Raw genomic sequence first — 21,633 nt, forward strand, 5'->3', positions numbered from 1 at the left:
TCTGCCTCTGCGGGAGGAGACACAGACCACCTCGCGCAGGAGAAGAGTGGGACAAGGGAGGCCTCTATTCCCCAAAGGGCAGGCCTGTCGCAGAGGCGACCACAGGGGCGCGAAAGGGCAGCCCAGGCTGCAGGGGCAGAGGTTATGCAAAGGGAGAGGAGGCCGAGACTGGTGCTATTCAGAGGACCTCAGTTAGAGGGTCCCAGGCGTAGGGGCAGGGGCGGGGGAGGGGGGAGCTGGAGGAGTCTGGAATGCTCTAATGTGACAGATGGCCCCCAGCTCAGCCAACGCCTGAAGGAGGGGAGGCACAAAAGCAGAAATTTAAAGGGCTGGTTGCCGGTGGTGGTGGTGGGGTTCATGGTGCATCATGGGTCTATAACCTTGGCCTTCAGAGCTACGTGCTTCAGTGTTTTAGCAGGAGGTGGGCAGACTGCAGCTGGGGGGCAAGGGCGCGGTCTGGAAACCTGTGGATCCCTCTCACTGTCTGCCCTAAGCAGCTTTCAATTGGTTACATGATATTTTTTGGTGCCAAAGTGTCTAGGTTCAGGTACCAAATGATGACAGCCCGGGAAGGGTGCAGCCACAAAAGGGGAAACTAATTGCTTCTGTGGAACTCTGAACATCTGAAAGGATAAAAGTGACTCAGGTACTTCCCTGGTGGTGCAGTGGTTAAGAATCCGCCTGCCAATGCAGGGGACATGGGTTCGAGCTCTGGTCTGGGAAGATCCCACATGCCGTGGAGCAACTAAGCCCGTGCGCCACAACTACTGAGCCTGCACTCTAGAGCCCGAGAGCCACAACTACTGAGCCCACATGCCACAACTACTGAAGCCCACGCGCCTAGAGCCCGTGCTCCGCAACAAGAGAAGCCACCGCAATGAGAAGCCCGCGCACCACGACAAAGAGTAGCCCCCGCTCACCGCAACTAGAGAAAGCCCGTGCGCAGCAACGAAGACCCAATGCAGCCAAAAATGAATAAATAAACTAAAAAAACAAATAAAAATAACTTAAGTGTATCCCTTATATGTCAGGACCAAGGTACAGACTCAAGGCTCTCACTCCAGCCCAGTCCAAACTTAGGGGCTCCACTGATGCCCTAGGAGCTGAGGAGGGCTGCGGGTAGGGGCACAGCTTCAGGGCCCTCCCCCTTGGTGAGTCCAACCCAAAGAGCTTCCCTGATTTGATGCAGATGTTCCTGGAACCCACCCAAGCAAACTGGGGCTCTCAGGAAGAAGCTGGAGGCAAGCTATCCTCGTAAATCCAGAGAACCCACCTTCCAGACTGTTCCGGGATCCTAAGTCTGTGAAGTCAGCCTGGACTTGGCCCCGGTGACATGGATCTGAGGCCAGATAAGGTGCTGGGGAGCCTGTTGGCTCAGCTTTTTACTAATGCAGGAGCCAGAGCCAAAGATGGCCTGATGTCTCCGTGTCCCGGTGATGCAACGTCCCCACTAGCACCTCTCCCACACACTGGGCTGGGGCTGAATACTATGTAGGCTCTTGAGCTTGGGTGCCCAGCATGCAAGCTGCCGCCCCGCACCCGAGGTACTGACCAGACTGACGGAAGAGCCCATCCATGCTGAGGTCCCACAGGAGACCAAAGGCTCCCAAAGAAGTTTCTGGAGGCCATGTCAGCAGCTAGGAGGAAAAAAACAACAGGTTAGCTGGGTCATTCCTATGGAGTAACAGCAGAAACCTTTATTACGCCATATTAAATAAATCCCATTTAATCCTCACAAATCCACACAGAAGGACATTGTCATTATTGCTACTTGACAGATGAGGAAACCAAGCTCAGAGAGGTCAAGCAACTTCCCCAGGGTCACAGAGCAACGAAGCAGGAAAGCCGGGATTCGATCCCAGGTCTATGTGACTTGAAATCTCCTGCTGTGTCCACCTCCGTGTGTGGGAGTCTTGGTCCTTCTGCCCCTCACTCCCTGTGGTCACAGCCACGCCCCTCCAGGGCAGGAACCGGTGTAGGGAAGAGAAAGAGCTCAGAAGCACTGACTACCGTCAGCTGTACAAGGTAAAGTGCGGCCCCTCTTCTAGACCCTCACATCACTTCCAGGTCAGTGCCTTAACTCCGAACATCTGAGCCTCGGGAGACCGCTGGCTCTGGGAGGTCCTTGGTACTGAGTGCGGATCCTCAACAAGCTGGTGGGGGGAGGGTGGGCAGGGCACCCACCTGACTCAAACTCACTGGGATTCTTATTCGAACACTCCTTGAGTCTGCGGCCACAGCTGGGGATTTGGAATGTGAACAGAGTGTGACATGGAGACATGCACCCTCCCCACCAGCGCCATCCAGTCTGGGGACACACAGGCGAGGCCAGGCCACGCCGTGCAGCACACCATCCTCCCTCCGGAGAGTGCTGAGAAGAGCCCGCTGCAGTGGGCGCTCGGTTCAGGACCGAGGCTCCCACCCCCATGGGCTGGGCACTGCTGCTGGCTGAGGGCCCTGAGCTGAGTGCTGCTCTGGGCATGGACCTAGGACAGAGGGAGTCCCTCACTCAAGGTCACACCCCCCTCTCCAAGTGCAGCCTTCGTCTGATAACTAGCCGATGCTCGGGTCCAAAGGCCAGGAGCCCTTGCCTCAAATGGGACAACTCTAAAGGGTAATCCCAGCTCCAGAGCCCCCCAGGACTGGCCGTGGCCTGTCACGCGTTTGCTTTGCTACTCAGCTTCTCCTTCCGCCCCGGCCCTGCTGCGCTCCCTCCCTCACAGGGGCGGCTTCCTGCTTCCCAAGGATCTGACCTAAGACACGAGAACCCTGCCTCCCTCTTCCTTTCCTAACTTTTTCATAGTTGAACACGTGATCGTTCCCCAACAGGAATATAAATTCACTGACAGCATAAGCTTCCTGCTTTTGTCCACCCTCCCCAACAAGGCTCACCTGGGAAGCATACACTAGGGCTCCCGTGACGAGCTCACACAGTTCATGAGCACTAAGGCTGAAGCCTACTCACCCAGCGCCCACTGTTCACCCCACTGAAGCCCCTGGCTTCACGGAGGGTGGCGGGCAGCAGGAACTAGTCCCCATGGGGACACAGGATGGCCTTTCCAAAGGGACAGTTGAAGAGCAGGGTTGGAGCGGTCTGCCCAACTCCCCCACCGCCTAGCTCTCAGAATCAACCCCGGGTATGCACGTGGGACCCCAGCAGCCCTGTGAGCCTGCTCCCCTAGCTGCCTTTGATTGGGGGTGGTCACTGAACCCTCTTAGGCCAATCAGACTCTCTTTCCTGGGAATTTACTTAACCATGGAGCCTGGGGTACAGAGAGAAGCCGAAAGCCTGTCCTAGGATCCCGACCCTTGTCCAACCCGGGTCCAGCTCGTCCTGAGGCCCAGCTGTATCCCTGCCCTTGGATCCCACGAACTGCCACTGCACCTTCATCGGAGCACCCCCCCACCCCAGCAGCTTCAGGCAGCCCCCGTGGATTTGTGTCTCTCACTAACAGCGGGCGGCTCTGAAGTACGCGGAGCCCCATGGCCACGTTCTACGCATCTACCTGGGACGCCATTTCCAGAACCTTTCTGTCCCTAGAGCTCAGCAGGTAGCCTGTCCTGAACCAAGGTCTGCAGAGGAACCAATGCTACTGTTGCTGTGGGAAAATAAGTTCCAAGTGACAAGAAAACCAAAACCTCGCAAGTGAAACGTCAGAGCCCATCCTAAAGCCTGCAGTGTGATCACGTGAGTGGCAGACAGCAGCTGCTCCTGGTCCTCCTTCCCCTCCGGAGACAAAGATGCCGGGCAGGGTCTCCCCCGGAAGAGGCCCCCGAGGCCAAGTGCACCCCTTTCACTGATCTGACTTTGGCCGTGGGCAGGAGCTGCTCTGTTTCTCCTTGCTGAAGATGGAGAGAACCTGACCTCTGTGCTAACTTCATTGCTTCCAGATGATGCCCAGACCCTGGGCAGAACCTCGGGGGACTGTAAGGACAAGGCAGGTCACAGGATGTCCTCATTCAGCCTTCGCGTAGGACTACCGGCCCCAGTTTACAGAGTGGAAACTGAGGCACGGAGCTGATGTTAAATAACTCCCCAAGTCACACAGTAGTATGTGGAGGAGCAGGGCTCGGTCCTCTGCTCTCGGGGACCACCCCCCACAAGGTGACAGAGGTGGGGGAGAGGCAAGGCGGGGCTCGCTCACGCCTCCACGCCGTGTCAGGGTCACACAAGGACCCTCTGTGGGCGACATCTCAGACCGGCTCTTTGTGCCTCCGATGCCCGACTTTGCGTCTGTCGTGAACTGTGCAAGGAGAGAGAAGCCTGCACTGACTGGGGACAGAGAATAATGGCCGCTCTGTTCCCGGTGTGGCCTGGGCCTGGGGGAGGGGCAGGGAAGGGCGGATGGGAAGGAGCCCGCAGGGAAGAAGAGATAGCCAGAGGGCTCTTTCTGGAAGGCAGCCAGTCTGCCGAGGCCGAGGAGCTCTGAGAACAATCCACCCCGCATGGTGGCTCTAATTTACGGCTGGGGTCCAGGCTCCAACTGGCAGGAACGGGACCAGCTGGAACTTGGGACCTGCCGGTCCCCGGGCAAGGGAAGGTCCTGGGTGGGGGCCAAGGCTGCATCCCCGTGCCCTGCATTCAGATCCCAGCAGCTGGTTCCCGGGCTTTCCTGCTGGCTTCTCACCGTCTTTCTCAGTGCAAAGGTTCTGAGCCCCGGGCAGAATGCATGTCCCCCTGGCAGCAACCAGAACGGAAGGGAGGGGAAGACAGAGCAGCTGTTCTAGGCTTTTCCAGCCGACCTACAACTCCACAGCGGGAGGCAAACACCCGAGCACCCCAGCTCAAAATTCACCAGGGCCCTCACACCTGCAAGGCTGCTGCAGGGCTGTGCTCCTGCTGCCCATGGGACAAGGGCCAGGACCTGTGACTTGGAGATGAGCCTGGACACAATGCAAGCAGGTGTGAGCACCTGCTGAGTGGCCCAGCCGGAATCACACAGAGGGCCTCTGGGGGCAAAGAAACACCCTGTGAGACAACGGCCGGTCCCTGCACCTCCCTGTCTCAGTCATCACAAGCCTCCCTCCCTCCTCCAGCCTCAGCTGACACAAACCCAGCAGCACCCAAGGCCAGAAGAGGGTGGGTGCCCAGCCCCTCCTGTCAGCAGCCCTGCCCAGGCTGTTGTGCCGGCACGCTCCCGCCACCTGGCGGCAGGCCGCGGTCCTCACCTGGAACAGCCACCGGAGCAGGGGCACGGGGCAGTGGCCAGAGGCCAGGTAGAGGCTGCTCAGGAGGCCGCTGCGCAGGAAGGAGAGCTGCTGGGCCGGCGGGGAGCTGTGGGAGCGAAGGGACACAGGGGCGAGGTCAGGGAGGGAGCCTTCTCAACACGCCTGTCTCGGCGAGGCTGGGTTCGGGGGGATGGTTCAGATTTCCGCTTCACCGGGATGCTGGAAGCGCGTCAGTCACTGCTCTGGACAAAACTCCTGGTGGAGCCCTGGTGCAAGCACCTGCTGGAAGGTAAAACAACCCGTGGCACCATCAGAATCATCTGCTGTCCACGAATACATGTCACAGTGGGTTTTTTTGTTTGTTTGGTTTTGGTTTTTCTTTGGTCACGCCGTGCGGCATGCAGGATCTTAGTTCCCCGACCAGGGATCGAACCCGGGCCACGGCAGTGAAAGTACTAAGTCCCAACCACTGGACTGCCAGGGCACTTCCTTCACAGTGTTTTAAACACACGACTGAGGAATACAGTTTGTCCTTCCCATTTGACGGGGGTGGGAGGAAACTGAGGTATTTACCAGGGTTGCGAAAAGGACCTGCGTTGCAGTGAGGAGAGGGCCTGGAAGTCGCACCTTTTAGCTGAGGGCTCCGGGCTGCAGCGGGCGGACAGAATTACCCGTGGGGCCCACGTGGAGCCAGCATCCGGGGTCTGGTTACACAGAGCGTGTCTGCCCCGTCTTGTGTTTTTCCGAAACAAAGGGGACACCTGAGAAGATGGGAAAGTAACAGAAAGGGGCCCAAGACAGGGAAGTTTGGGGAAGGAAGTAACAACCAAGGGTGCCACGTGGGATTCTTTGGAAACAACGTGAGCAGCGACGGTCCCAGGGCCAAGGGGGAAGGGCGCTCAGACTCTCCATGCTCCTGGGGCCCTAACCTGCGATTCCATTCCCGACTGGATCCGATGGGGCCTTTCCCTCCCTCCAGGCGCTGCTGGCGTGGAGAGGAGCCCTGCTTTGAGTACACTGTTGCCCCGATAGATCCTCTGGACCCACAGGATCCCAGGTCCCTGTACAACGAGGAGCTGATGGATTTTGTGTGGTTTTAGGGCCTCTGGTGGAAGGTGCTTCGTTTCAGAGGTGCTGGCTGGACTTCATCACCCTCTTGTACGCCTGGGCGTCCCGTGGAGGCTGGGTGTGGGGTAGGATTCCTACTCCGCCCGTGTTTGGTGAATGCCTCTTTGCTCTCTTTCTAGATAATGTCCTAAAGGCAATTAATAAGGATTCCAGAAAATGAAAAAGTAACTTCATGTTTGTTCTTCTTTTTTAATGGCCAAATCCAGGCAAAGAACATTTCAGACAGCATTTAAAGTCGTGGCTCTAGAGAGAAATTTCCTTGGTCGGCCCAACCTCCTCCTCTCCTTTTTAAAAAGGACATCATATTTTAATCTGCCAGGAACAGAATGCTCCAAAACAAAGATTCTCCTCGGAGCCAAGCTGCTGTCTGCTTGAGTATATCCAGGCAATTTACAAATTGTATATGTCTTTTTTTTTCAAATCATTTAGGTTCAGAGGAGAAAGCAGCTTTGTTCCGGTGCTTGTGAAGCTGGCCATTCTAAAACAGTCCTTTATTTGTACATACAAACACGTGTGCACCCCAGGGCTGCTGGCACACACCACTCTGATCCCCGTGCTCAGTCACACGGATACTTTCATGGACTGACCCCCGCGATGCACGCGTGGTTCAAGCACAGCACCCCGAACACAGACAATACCCAAGCACACCGTGTCTGGAGGGCCTCACAAATTGGCAGGACCTGGCCAGGGGCCATGTGGTAAGGAGGCTGGCGCTCCAGGGACTCTAGGAGACTCTGGCTCTGGCATTCTGCTCGGGGGGCACCCGCCAGCTTCTCAGTAGGGGAATTGATTGTACAAGCCCCTGTAGGCTCAGATAAACACATTGCCGACTGCTGCTCAACAGGGAGAGATACCCCTTGGGTGACAATGTCTCCCTTCTGCTACACCACTCTGCAGTGCAGTTTCTGCCAGAGAAATGATCAGTTTGCCTCAGAGTTCACTGCTGCTGAGCTAGGCTTAGGCTGTAAGACCAGGAGCTGGAGATACGCTGAAAGGGCACGGTCCGGCTGTGCCTCGAAGCGAGTGGCTTTCAAGGAATTCTGTGCCGACAGCTAGATGAGATGCGAGCCATCTCCTCCGTGCGTGCTCGGCGTGAGGGCAGGTGCTGCTGCCTTGCCTCGGCTGCACCACGAGTCCCGTCACCACTCAGTGGAAGACTAGGCCGGCAGCAGAAGTAACCTCCCACTTGGGGGAAGGGTGGGGATGGGCCTGGCGTGCAGACACTGCCCTGATCTGAGGCAGGAGGAGAGACTGCACAGCAGCACGTGGGGAGGCCCGGAAGAGAAGGGAAGCGGGTGGCAGGTGTGTGCGCTGCAAACTCAAACACCGTGGGTTACGGAATCAACTGTTGTCAGATTTACACAAATCCACGGCGTGTCCACAAGCCAAGAATGCTGACCCCGGGCCCAGGTGGGTGCCTGTGCTTGTGGCAAAGCCAAGGCCAAGGTCAGAAGTTATCTTGAGAATGTCAGAATGCCGTGGAGCAAGAAGGGGAGGGGCAGAGCCTCCTGCTGGGCAGCAGATGCCAGGCAGGCCCAGCTGAGCGCGAAGCCCCAGCTGCCAACCTTGAGGATCCTGGGGGGCACCCGGACAAGGATCGGCCACAGTCAGAATGCGCTAATCCCCAGCCACCGCGGCAAGGACACGGGGCCATGGGAGCAGAAGGAAGGAAGGTTGCGGGGGGCAGGGGGATCGGCCCAAAAGGAGAATCACACAGAACAAAGGCCCCAGCCTGGGTCAGCAGGTTGGGCTCCTGGCGGAGCTCCGACCTTCTGCTTGGACTGTGGGTTCCTGATAAGGCCCACGTCAGGACCTCTCCAGCCCCCATCTCTCGTCTATTTTATGGGCAGCCATCCCAGAGGGCGAAGTCTCTAAATGCCTCGGGAATCCCAAGTGACAGCGGAGGGATAAACAACGAGTGCCGTTATTTATACAGCATCAGTTTCCGCGCCTTTGCCAGGCTACTCAAATGTTAGCTTAAGTGAAATGCCAGGGAAAAGAACAGCAACAGATAGCGGTCCAAGCGCTCATCCCTGCTCCTCTTCGTTTTCCTTCCTTTGTTTAAACATCAGTGAACGCCACGCTGGTTAGCAGCCCAGGGATCCCAGCAACAACCCGGCTGGCCACTTCTGCTGGCTCTGGATTTTGGGGGCAGGCGCAGCCAGTTGGGCGGCTCAGCCCCGTCCACACTCTGTAACTGCTGGATTTATTTCACCCGGGCCTCCCCCTGGCAAAACAGGAGCTGGGGCCTGGGCCTCGGCGAGATCCGGTGCATGTACATCATTCACACCGTGAAGCTCCGACTCACCCCCTTCCCTGCCCACTGAAGCCATCGCGGAGGGAGGTCCCCGCCGGCGTAGCAGGTACCCCGAGAACACACTGCAAACACCTCACGGGGAGAGCGGCCGGTGCACCCAGAGGACAGACATGGGTCCTGACGCTCTCGCACACACTGCGGGGGCCCAGGGGGCGCCCAGGGTACTTCAGTGAGCAATCTTCACGGCCCCCCCCACCCCCATGGCACCAGCTCCTGCCTTGGAGCTGCCTGTGGGCGCAGGTCCTACAGCTTTTCCACTCGGGGCTGCGGGGGGTGATTAGAGGAGGAGGAAAAGGTTCAGGCCCTGGTACCAGCGTCTGTCACAGCATGTGACTTTGGTCCGAGGGAACCGACCTGAGGTCACACGTCCAGCCGGGTGACAAACGAAGAGAGGATGGTCCGGGCCACCTCCAGTCCCACAGCTGTGGGTTCTGGGAGGAGATTTCTTGCATGTAAACCTGTGTAGGTCCGAGCCGGGAGGACCAGGCCCGGCGCCCTCCCTCGCTCCGCAATCTGAGACAAACTGCTGGCTTAACGTGTGCCAAGATTTCCCACTTGGTGCAGTGGAAAGAAAGGCAATATCCCTCTTCACCGAACAGCAGGAAGAAGCAAATCTACTTCAAGAAGTGATGTTTTTAAATCTCCTTCACTTTTCCCCCCAAACCTCTAATGATAAAAACGATACGTGTTTATCACAGAAAGTGTGGAAAATACAGAGGAGTCTAATGAGGAGAATACAAGTCACCTGCAAGCTCACAAAGTGTTCACTTTTTCTCCGGTGAGAAACTGAACCATACTGTTCTCTGAGAGATCAAGTAACATTTTCTTCTTCCTCCATCTTCGTGCTTCCGGCTGCACACAACGGGATGATTATTGAACGGCTAGCAAGTAACACTCATTCTTGTGTCTGGGCTTGAAGTCCTTGGCACAAACAGGAAATAAAGGATGACCGCCCCCCCCTCCCCAGGCTAAAGGGTGACCTTCAGGAAGTGGCCCTTCCCCAGTGCATGGCAGGCGCCCCCTGACCTGGCCGCGGGCAGGGCGCGGGCACCCCTCCAGGAAGCCCCGCGAGCCAGGCCTGCAGCCCCATCTCTGCTCTGCTTCGTGAGCAAACCCGAGGGCGCAGGGTCTGGATCCCCCGCTCCAGGGAAGCTGGCTGGCCACCTGGCCCCAGTTGGCATGGCCGCTCGGATCCCAGGCCACCGCGCCACGGGCCATCTCATCTGTCAAACACTTCCTGCCGGCCATCCAGCCTGGGACAGAAAATCTGCTGTTGGCACAAAGCCCGAGGAGAAGCAGCTCAGGAAGCCGCCTGCCTTTCCCCTCGTGTCTCCTCCCCGGCCCAGCCATGCTCTGTCCCTCCCCTTCCTCCAGCTCCACTATCTTTCTTCTTTCTCTCCATTCCTTTCCGCCCCCCTTTTCATCATCTCTTTATTAGAAATATTTTCGATTTGGCAATGGGAACTTTGAGCAATATGCACACCCTCAGACCCAATCACCTCACGTCATATCCAGGGATCTATTCCAGAACTGCAGACAAAATATTTCTGTATAAGGATACTCTCTACCACATTGTTTACAGTGGGGGGAAAAGTTGGAAAAACCTGTATGTTGTTTCTCATTTTTCTAATGAGGAAAATGGTTAAACATGTTGGGGCATCAATGCCATGGGATATAGTTTCACCACTAACATTTCTTTGTCTCACTGCAGCATTTGGGCCTTGGATTCTGATTTCAACAACATATTAAAGAACACTTAAAAGACAATCAAGGAAATCTGAATGCTGACTGATATTAATGCTATTAAGAAATTCCTATATTTTTTAGGTGTAATAATGTATTGAAGTTGTGCCTAAAGAGAGAGTCTTTTAGAGACACAGACTGAAGTACTTACAGAATTAAATTGTATGTGTCTGGGATTTGCTTAAAAATAATCCCGAGGGGACAACGTTAGTGGGCAGGGGTACAGATGAACCAAGATTGGCTTTGAGTTGGTAACTGATGTTGAGTGGTGGGTACATGGAGGTACACTCTATTCTTATGTATGTTTGAAACTTCCCATGATAAAGAGTTTTATAGGAAACACATCAAAACATTGTTATCTTTCTATTATAAAATAAGATGGACTAGCTGGAAAAGAGAACAAGATTCCTGCATTCAAGTGCTAATGTGGCCCCAACCTCCACGTGCCTTACAGGCTGAGGCAGGGGTTGGTGGGGGCTGGTGGCCTCTCCTCCATCCCCTCAGCCGCCAAGGCCCAACAGGGCACCAGCCCCCTGGAGGGCCGCTGCACTGTATCCTGTGCGCTTTCTCTCTCTCTTATTCGTAGACATGTGAACTCACAGTTGCAAGCGTTGCGTGGTATTGTGGTAAGGTTTTCAAAAACCCCCTAAAAAATCAACATAGTCAGGGGTTATGTGATAATGATCATGAACACCTTCTAATGAGAGGAGGACCAGGGTGGCTGTCCTAACATTATACAGAGTGTACCTGGGGCTGGGGACAAACTTTTCAGGGTCAGCATCACACACAGACCCAAGGAGGAGGAGGAAGTGGCCATGACAGGCTCTGGAGAACTGCTGGATGGCCGGGAAAGTGGCTCCAGTGTTGATGGAGACATAACCCCAAAGGCATGTATGATGGGTGTGACCGGAGCTGTTCCATGAAACTGGGGCATGGGGGAGGAAGAGGCGACACAATTACAGAACAGATGCCTAATATCTGCTGTAATGTAAGATTTTTTCAAGTGTGTGGATCTAAATTGGTAAATGAAGTATTATAAGTTGACGTGTGCTATTTCATCTGTTTCCCTAAAAGCGGACAGACATATCCAAATTGGCAAAACACAGCTTTGGATTGCCTCATCTGGGGTGGTCCTTGCCACTGGGTTCCCTGAGAGAGGGGCCTAGTAATGCCACGCCGATGTTTACCTGAGGAACAGCTCTTCCAGGCAGCTCCGTGGCTTCAGGTGTGAACAGTCCAGGATGCAGGGCAGAGGGTGATGCCGGGGTAGAAACACAGTCTCGCCTGGATGTACTGCTGGGATGACCCGCAGTGACACGGAGAACCTCTCCACCAGCTTCCTGGCAAAGCAAGGGGCAGGAGAGCCGGGCGTCAGCAGGCACACCTGGTCTGCAGCCTGGAGGGAGGCCAGGGAGGACCAGATGGCTGGCCCCGCCCTGCAGCCCCCGCCTGGTGGGGACCAGCCCAGGGACACGGCGCCACCTGCTGACGGAGGGGGAGCCTGAGAGATGCAGACTGAGGAGCCCTTCCCCCTCCCACTCTGGGTCAAACCCCAACCCCTCCCTCAGGGCCTTGGTCCAGGAGCCAGAATCCTGGTCCCAAATCCTGCCCCACCCATGGGCTGCGTTCAAACTTTCACTGAGTGCCCACGACTGCGAGTGCCAGGCGCTGAAGGATGAGTCAGGCGTGAGTTGCCCTTGCACGGCCAGGAAAAGTGTAAAGGGATCATGGCAATGCCTTCCAGCAAGGGGACCAGCCTCAGAGCTGCCACACGGTGCCTCGAGGGGAGGACTCTCCCCTGCTTGGACTGCTTGGACTCTTCCTCTGAGCAGCATCCTCAAGCTCCTGTGAGCAGGAGGACTCTCCAGGGAACCTGCTAAATGCAGACACCCAGGCCCACGCTGCCCTGCGAGTCTCATTTAGTGGATCAGAGATGGGCCGCACATCCAGAGAGGGGATACATTCCGACTCTATAGGCACGCGTCTAAGAGAGGCGGTGAAGAGGATTCCTAAGAATGAGGCAGATCTCTGCACCACGCAGGATGGAATGATCCCCTGGGCACAGTACGCAGTGGGTGAAAATAGCAAGTTGCAGAATAGGAGGTGCGTGTGTGCACGCGTGCGCACGTGCACGTCAACACACAGACATGCACACGCACGTTCTTAGACACAGACAACACCCCCCCACACATCTGATGCGCCCAACCAAGGTCTGGGGTTGTCCCTAGGGAACAGGATGGGGGAGGGGAAGGAAGAAGTGACATTTCCCGTTTATTTCACGCAACTGTGTTCGGCTTGATTTTGCAGTAACATAACATACACTTAACAATAAAAATAACAAAATAAAACGAGCCACAGGCGCTGCACCCCCTCCCCTCACCAGAGGAAGGCCCATACCCAGGTTCTCAGCTAGGCCCTGAGGCACTGAGCTGGGAGGGGACACTGCCAGGGACTCCCGTGAGGATCTGGGACCACGTGGCCGGCACTGGAAGTGGAGGTGCAGAGCTGGTGGCCCATCAGCTGGCCAGAGGAAACCTGTCACTCTCTGGCCAAGTGACCCAAGGTAAGGAGGGTCATTCTAAGGATGAAATGGCACAATGAATGGGAATGACGTCGGAAAACTGGGGAGATTCTGATCCCGCAGCCTTTGGAAGTAGCCTTGGCAAACCACCACACAAATGGTGAAACAATTTTCTGTTCTGTTCATTTCTTTGCTCTTTGAGTTTCTGGCTATCTACGGTTCCCTATGTTGTTTTTATAATTTGAAGAAAGGTACAAATTATTAGAAGTTTGTAAGAACTCGGCTCATCTGTAAAAAGGTCTCAGCTCCTGTCCCCCAAACTATCGTTCAAAGGGCCTTTTGTGATATTAAATATAATGTATGTGTAATTATTCAGAACTCTGAGATGACTCTCTTGCATCTAATTGAGGATTTCCTGTGCAGCCCAGAACCGAGGATAAAGGATGATGCTGTGGTATAAATATCCTCCCCTCCCCTGCCCCAGCACACACATAAGGTCTTTTAACTTTAAGGAACAGAGAATATAGGACACTGTCTATTCAAGACGCAAGCAATCCTTGGAGCAGGAGCGGATGATCTGCTCAGGATGATTGGGGGCCTTTCTGTGACGCGTAATTGTGGTGGTCACGTGACTCCTGGTCACAGGCGACCTGCCTGCCATATGGTAGCCAGCCGCCAGCCTTGGCCTCACCCCTTCCGGACCCACACCCCTGCTTGGCACCCCCCATCCCACCCCCGGGCCCCATTCAGGGATGGAAGAGGCTGCTGGCTTTATACATCAGTGAGTAATTTTCTTTGAAGCAGAGAACTGAACTGTCCCATCAAAATGATCCCACATCAAAACAACCACCTCAGTGGCTGCTGTCAAAAAAGCCTTTCTCAAAGTACTACTTGAAAATGTCACGTGCCCAGAAAATTATCAGCAATTTCATAGCCTGGAACACCGTATGCCCAGGTAACTCCCTTTCTGTGGGGAATTTTCAAAACATCCAGGCCACGACTTCCAGAATCCTGGATGTACTCAGGAGAAAGGCAAAGAGCTAGAAAGATTATTCTGGCTACAGAGATGTCTCAAAATGTTTACTTCCAAGGCTATCCATCCAGTGAGCGGGGAACCTGGAAAGCGAATCCACGGCCCCCGACATAGAAAACTGCTTCATCACTCATGATGCCACCAAGGCCTTTGGCCCAAACCCACTGATTCCATTCAGTCCTCATGCTCTGCAGGGAGCCATCGTGAGACCACGAGGCACCCTTTCCCTGCCCCCGGGCAGCGTGTGGAAACGGGGACCAGTTAGGAGACAGGCGTCCCCTAATCCGGGCCAGGGGCCAGCAACTGCACACAGGCTGTGGCCTCCTCTCGCCCGCCTGCTTCTGTAAACGAGGTCTCAGTGCAACACAAGCAGGCTCACCGGTTACGGATGGCTGACATGGTTGACGGGTGCTTTCCCGCCACGACAGCAGAGCCACGTAGCCGCCGAGAGTATGGTCCTCAAGGCCTGAAATATTTACTATTCACAGGCTTTACAGAAAGTCCAAAGACAATCAGCAGAAAGACTTGAGAAAAAAAGCACACGGGCAGCCAAGGTGTTGCTTGGGATCCTCTCTGGGCATCAGTGACGGTGGGAACCATTTGGGGGTCCTGAGAGCGGGGGCCCCCAGGTGTCTGTGTCATCGCTCACGCCCCTCAGTGAGGGGATGCAGAATGCTGACTCAGCACGAGCACCCAAACCAGACCGTCACGGCTGGGACCTCAATAACGTCACCCGGACGCATAGAAAAAGCAAAGCCCGGACAGGCAGGCAATCCAGGGCGTGTGGACCAGCCTGCCCTCAGTCACACAGGGGCACGTGGGGCCTGAGGGAGGGAGGGGAGAAAGGAAAGGCAGGCAGACAGACAGACAGACAGATCCGTCCCGGCTCCACTTTCCCCCTCGGCTGCTGCCCAGTCTTCTCTTTTGCCGTCTCCTCTCGTTCTCTGAATCTATTCCAGGCAGGCTCGCCCCCCGTCACCCCCCAGGGCTGCTCCTGTCAACGTCACCGTGACCTCTACGTTGTGCCCTCTGGCCCCTGCTCTTCTCTCTATGGCTCCCGGCTGATCTCATCTGGTTTTGCAGCTCTAAATGTCACCTATACATGGTGATTCCCAAGCTGGCCTCTCTAGACAAGGGGGTCCTTGTCTTGGTCTCACCCCGGGGGTCCCCCAAGTGAACTCTTGTGCCCATGCCTGCCGCCCCCCAGCGTGCGTCACTCAGCCCTCCTCCATTAAATAAAGACAACTCCGACCTTCTGGCTGCTCAGGCCAAAATCCCCGGGGTCCCTCTGATTCCTCTCTTTCTCCCAGAGCCTCCCTCCAGCTCGTCAGCAAACCCTGTCGGTTCTACCCTGAAAACGTACCCCGAGTTTGCCTCCTCCTCACCATCCGGCCCTGACTTCTCCGGGATTACTACCACAGCGCCACGACCCCCCCCACCCCGAGTCTACCCTCTACCCAGTTCAGAGGAGCGGCAGCCACAAGGCCCTCCCAGGGCCGCCTCTCACCATCTTCAGGGCTCTGCTGAAAAGCCAGCCACTCACAGAGGCCTTCCCTGACCCCTCCTCCGAATCTTCCAGCCCTCCCGGCACTGCTGACGCCCCCTCCCCACTCTCTCCTTTCTCATGAGCACTTGTCACACAGCTCCCTTCATTCACCGTGTGCATTGGTGGTCTCCCCGCCCTGACGGCGAGCAACACGGGGGCAGAGACCTCTGTCTGGTTCTCTTCCTGCTGTATCCCCAGAGTCTGCACAGAGCCTAGCACAAAGTTGGCAGGTAACAGATGTTTAACGGATGGGTGGACAGACGGATGGACAGACGGATGGACAAATGGATGAATGGATAACAGGGTACCCTGAAGATGAATTCAACTGTGGTCCTCAGGTATCTCCGAGACTCCATGGTACAGATGACTCCAGCCCTCCCTCCAGCCAATGGGCCAGCAGACTCCGGCCCAGACGACAGCTCTGACAGAAGCCGCCTTCCTTCCCCACACAGGGGAAGACAGAAAATGTCACGTGGCTGTATTTTCCCGTTTAAAGTCAGTGTTCATTCAGACTGCAGTTTGAGACCTGGTTCCACACGTTTGGGCAGACAACAGGGGAAGAGCGGGCCGTATTTCATACCTCTGTGTCTTCAAAGGCCCACACTAGACCCTGACACACAGTAGGTGAATAAATGCTTCTCGAATCAATGAACAGATGTGGGATGAAGAGAAGGACGCAGCTTGAGAACTCATCAACAGCACACAAATTGCGGTTGAAACCATCCAAAACCAAGGGCAGGTGAGCACTTAAACCCTCTGCCTGGAGAGGCGGGTGCGGGGACTTGGCCCTGAGTGGGCACACGGCTCCCCTCCCAACTGTGCCCACTCCCCAAACCTGTGTCCACTCCCCACACCTGTGCTCTGGTGTGAGCGGCACTTCATCTTCATCAGGATCCAAGGAGTTGAGGTCAAGACAGTCCTGCAGAAGCAGCCTCTCTCGCTCTTGCTCCAGGGCCTGTTCCCTGCCAGAAGGTGAGAGGTGACAACAGGGTCAGTGCAGTGCCTGCTCATCCGGCCCCGTCACTGGGCCGCAGGGGCCTCCCTGGGCACAGCAAGGCCTAGGCACGGGGACCAGGGAGCCCGGAGCCCTGTCTCCCTGCACACAGCTCTCAGACTTAGATTCCTGGGGCGGGGGAGGGACTGCACTGCATCAGCTGTGCTGCCTGAAAGAAGACAATTTACGCTACACAACTTCAAACGCACCTTTATTTGTGCACTTTGTTCTGGCATTTGCTCTCTTTTTAACACACCAGGGACAGGGCCTAGCCCTTCTGCTCCTCCCGGGTCCAGCCACACTGACCAGGAGCAGCCCCTGTGCCCATGGCTCCCCCAGGCCTGCCTCTCTAGCCCCAAGTGGCAGCCCCCCAGGGCCTGCTCCTTCCCTACTGCACCTGCCCAGCCCGAGTCCGTTTTCTCCCTCCACGCCTGAGCGCCTCACTTCCCTTTTCAATCGGCCCCACCAGAGGCCCTGTGTGCCGACCATCATCCTGCTGGAGCCCAGCTCCCTCACCTCCTGCCCTGACCACACGCAAACCCCAAGGGGGCACCAGTCCCCGCTTGGCCTTCTGAGTCCTTGTTCCCTCCGGCTGTTGAGGGAGCCCCTGGGAGCCCCCCGGCACTCACCCTGCCCTCCGGGTGCTCACCCTGGCTTTGCCCACTGGTCCTCGGTTCTCAAAGGCTTCGCCTCCAGCCCAGCCTGTCTTGGGTTCAGATCCTTTGAGCCAGCCACTAGATGGATGATTTGCAGCCAAACGTGGCCGGCCCTCCCGACATTGTGCACCCAATTCTCAATTCCTCTTCCCTACACAGGCCCCGGCCACCCAGGGCAGCAGGTCCCACGGGAGCTCCCCGAGGCCGTCTCATCACCATTCACCCTACTCCCCCCTCACGTTTCCCATCCATTCTCCGTAACGCAGCCTGAGTGCCCTCTCTTAAACACGTGGCAGAACACATCAGGACCTGCTTAAAGTTCACCCGCGACTCGACCCTGTGTTCACGAGGCTCCGTTCCCATCTCGGCTGCACCTCCTGCTCCGTCTACTCCCCGCACTCTGGCACCGAGAACTCCAGTCCTAGCCAGCCAGGAGAGGCACGGTCTGTCTTTCCTGCCTTTACATGTGTGGTCACTCCTGCTGCCCTCCCACCTCTTATCCTCCAAGGTCCAAGGACAAGGATGCCCCTGGGGAGCCTGTCCTGACTCCCAGGCTAAGTTAGATGCCACTATTCCAGGCCCCTCCGTAGCAGCTTTACAGCACGGGAAATACTAGAATCATTGCGTTCAATTCCAGGTCAGTGGGGCTCACCACCACATCTGTATATACGGTGCCTGGCACAGGGCGCAGCGCAGAGCAGGAATCTTCCCATGCCAGGCACTGAGGAGCGGGTAGTTCCCCACGCGTGTTCACTTTCCTGCTGACACTTCTGAGTATCTAATATATTTACAGCTGGATACCGTGCAAACATACAGACACGGCCCCTTCCCTAACTTACCCTCTGGTTAGGAAACAATATACTCAGGTAAAGGAGTTAAACAACAGAAGTCATGGGCTGTTAAGAGCCCAGAGGAGGAAGATGACTCTGGGGTGGGGTCAGGAATAGACACAGGAGAGAAAACAATCATTCATCCCACACGTGTCTTTAACCCCCTCTTGCAGGCAAGAACACGCGCTGGGAATTGGGAAAAACAGAGACCAGTGAGATGTCATTTCGACAAGAACCCAAGCATCAGACCACAGCACCGTCTCTTAACTTCCGCAAAGTGAGTGCGCACACACTGAGCAAAAACAACACTGGAGAGCTTCCCTGGTGGCGCAGTGGTTGAGAGTCCGCCTGCCGACGCAGGGGACACGGGTCGTGCCCTGGTCCGGGAAGATCCCACATGCCGCAGAGCGGCTGGGCCCGTGAGCCATGGCCGCTGAGCCTGCGCGTACGGAGCCTGTGCTCCGTAACGGGAGAGGCCACGACAGTGAGAGGCCCGCGTACCACAAAACAAAAACAAAAACAAAAACAAAAAAAACACTGGAGAAGGGATGAGAACACAGAAGAATAAGCCTGTGGGCAACGGGCTCCCATGCATCAAAGCGCAAGCCCAGGGGTGAAGTCCACTGCATCCCAGCCGCCCCAGTCCTCGCGGGCACTGGAGGAGCAGGATTCTAGTGTCTTCACCACTAAATGGGCCCTCAGTGCAAGCCAACCATGGCACCTGCTTTCCAGTAAAGAAAGAGCACCGGGGTTGGTTTCCATCCCCACCTCCGCCTCCTTAAGGGATTTACAGTTCTGATGGGATGTGACTTTTGCCTTTAGAAACCAACTTCCACGTGAGACATGCTCACCGTAATCCTGGGGGGAGGGCAGGTGAACTAGACCAAGTGCTGTGGAATAACGAGCAAAGCGTGCTCAGGTGGCGGTGCGGGGCAGGGCGCAGGAAAAGCTGGCACCTTACCCCCCACCCCTCCCACTCCACCTCCGTCACCGTCGAGTCGATGGTCAGGCTGTGTGCCTCGGTATCAAAGCAGTGTGCTTCTTCCGGTTCGCTCAGTGGAAGCTGAGCAAGCCCTAAACTGGCATGAACTGGGCAGAACAGCACCGAGGTGGAGACAGAACCAGAACGAGGGCTCTGTGCGTGGTGAGGGTCCGGGGCTCTCTGCCTCAGAGATGCTGCCCTTTGACCCGCTACTGTTCTGCACACTCGTTATTCACCAGGGCACACAGGGCACTCAGGAGGCATGCCGATGGCGGGGGTAGGCTGCTTTATCCTGAGAGGAATTTGCTCTGAGTCTCTGAGGACAAACCCATGAAATTACGGCCAACCCCACAGAAATGAAGACCCCCCACGATGGACCCTCCCCACTCACCTCTTCTCCTGCAGTAAGTAATCCAAGCTGTTGAAGTAGCACCCGGAGCCCCCAGAGGCAAGCTGGAGAAGCCACATGGGAATGGGCAAGAGAGAGAAAGACAAAGACAGAGGGAAAACGAATAAAACTGAAGCTACGTTAAGCCCTTTAACTTATTTGGTTTACTTTTCTGAACAGGCAATACATTCACTCGCTCACTTCCATCCCCAGCCGTCCAGGTCCCTCCCCACAGGTGACCACAGGTGTTTACTCCTGGCTGTGCTGAGATACCCTACGCACAGACAAGTAAACAGTAACACATCATAGACTCTCTCCTTCAACACAGGTGGTAGCACGCTACACCCCCTATTCTGCACTTCACTGATTTTCAGTTAACACTGTGTCTTCAGGGTCATTCCATATCAATACTAAAGAGAGAGGTTTTTTTTTTTAAAAAAACCACTTCCATGGTATTCTGATTTATGATTAGAACATAATTTATTAGTTCCCTGGTGATTGGCATTTTGGTTATTGGCAATCTTGAGCTATTACAAATAAATAAATCCTATTCTCAGAATAAATTTCCCGGATCTATGGACACTCAAATGTCCCCACAGTCTTCCCCAGCAACCACAGTTTATTCCCGGCTTAAAGTTCATCACTGAAGTTTCCACTTAGGAATCCCAGGTCGCTGGACCACAGTTAGCCTGAGGCTTTGTGCCTGACCTCGCCCAGACCCATGATCCCAAGCACAGCTGCAAAAGCCTTGATGGGACCCACTCAGGGGCATCATCAAATACGGCACCACCCCAGGCATCTTCATTAGCAGGAGTTAGGAGCAGAAATAAAGGGAGAGATGCAGCCCAGCCCTGGGGGCCCAAGCTCCCAGGCACGAGGGCCCAGGGGCTGGGGAGAGGTGGCGGGGTGTGTGTGGCCAAGGAGGGACAGTCAAGGCGAGGTGGCCGGAGGGCAGTTGGGGTGTGGCTGAGGAGGATGGCCAAAAAGGGGTGGCTTGGGGGTGACTAAGGAGAGGTGGATGAAGAGGGGCGGCAAGGAGAGGAGGCCAAGGGGCAGTTCCTGGCTTACCGAGGTGCGGGCGTCCACCCATGGCGCTGCAGCCTTTGGGCTGGTGCCTGCCGTGCTCCAGAACGGATCCTCCAGTGAGGCCAGACCCCCCACGGGGTCTGGGTCCTGGGGCTCCTGCTCTGACTCTTCGGGCAGCTGGTGGGCCAGTCTTCTCAGGCCCCGAGGCCCTGCCGTGCCTGCCTGCCTCTGGGCTGGGGCCCTGCTGTCAGCCAGCAGGGCCCTCCGCTTCAGGAACTCCATGGCCGGCGGGCTCCAGTCACTGGGGAACATGTCTCCATCGGCCTGCATCTTGGGCTTCTTCGACGACTTGGGAGCTAGAGCAGAGGAGGGGCTGCAAAGGCGCTGCGTGGGGTGCAGGAGCCCCTGGTCCAGGGGGTGGTCGAGGCCGCCGCCCTTCAGGTTGGGCAAGAGGATGGGTCTGGCAGCGGCTGCCTGAACCCCTGTGGACGGGACAGAGTCCTGCAGTGTCCCCACCTGCCCGCCACCATGCCAACCACGGCGCCACACTGGCTGAGGAGAGGGGTGGCTTGGGATTGCTGTGGGCAGCATGCAAGGGGAGTCCCTCAACTGTGCGTTTTCCACTCCTTTGTGGCCCCAAACCTCAGAAAGGCTCTACCTGCCCAGGGGAGCGACACCTACCTTCTCTCCAAGGATGGACTAGCACAGACTTCTCGGGCCTGGCCATCGGCACACCACTGGGCGTTTTATCCTGGAAGGAACCACCTGTCAGGTGAGGCGAGCCTCCAGAAGAGAGCTAAGTGCTCTAGAGGGGGTCCTGGGCCCCTGGGTGCCCAGGAAGGAACTCCCCCTCCAGCTCCACCCCAAGGACTCAGCACATGTACCACAAAGATCAAGTTGCTGAGGTGAAGGAGGCTTGTTCTGACCTCTCATTTCAAGGACATGATGGGCAAGTGTAAAGACATCAACATTTTTTAAACCTGTATGAAATACTGCATAAAACAATATTATACAAACCTATTGTGGTAATCATTTCATGATGTATATTAAGTCAAATCATTATGCTGTACACTTTAGACTTATAAAATGGTATATGTCAATTATATCTTAATACAATTGTAAAAAAAGAAAAACATTTAAAAAAGAAAAAAGAGGGCTTCCCTGGTGGCGCAGTGGTTGAGAGTCCGCCTGCCGATGCAGGGGACACGGGTTCATGCCCCGGTCCGGGAGGATCCCACGTGCCGCGGAGCGGCTGGGCCCGTGAGCCATGGCCGCTGAGCCTGTGCGTCCGGAGCCTGTG

At 56.0% G+C, this 21,633-nt stretch overlaps 1 protein-coding gene across 1 annotated transcript in view; it reads right to left on the reverse strand.

Moving 5' to 3' along the window:
* Positions 1–21,633, reverse strand: part of FAM178B (family with sequence similarity 178 member B) — a gene marked incomplete at its 5' end in the record, with an annotated part of 99,289 nt that overhangs the window by 63,377 nt on the left and 14,279 nt on the right. The window contains 6 exons of the mRNA XM_082643011.1: positions 1,553–1,637; positions 5,170–5,275; positions 11,545–11,697; positions 16,312–16,419; positions 19,311–19,372; positions 20,394–20,815. Of these exons, the coding sequence (XP_082499137.1) occupies positions 1,553–1,637; positions 5,170–5,275; positions 11,545–11,697; positions 16,312–16,419; positions 19,311–19,372; positions 20,394–20,815 (936 nt within the window). The remainder of the gene's footprint in view (positions 1–1,552; positions 1,638–5,169; positions 5,276–11,544; positions 11,698–16,311; positions 16,420–19,310; positions 19,373–20,393; positions 20,816–21,633) is intronic.

This window comes from Mesoplodon mirus (genome assembly GCF_964341445.2).
Source record: "Mesoplodon mirus genome assembly, chromosome: 14".
NCBI classification, from domain to species: Eukaryota; Metazoa; Chordata; class Mammalia; order Artiodactyla; family Ziphiidae; genus Mesoplodon; species Mesoplodon mirus.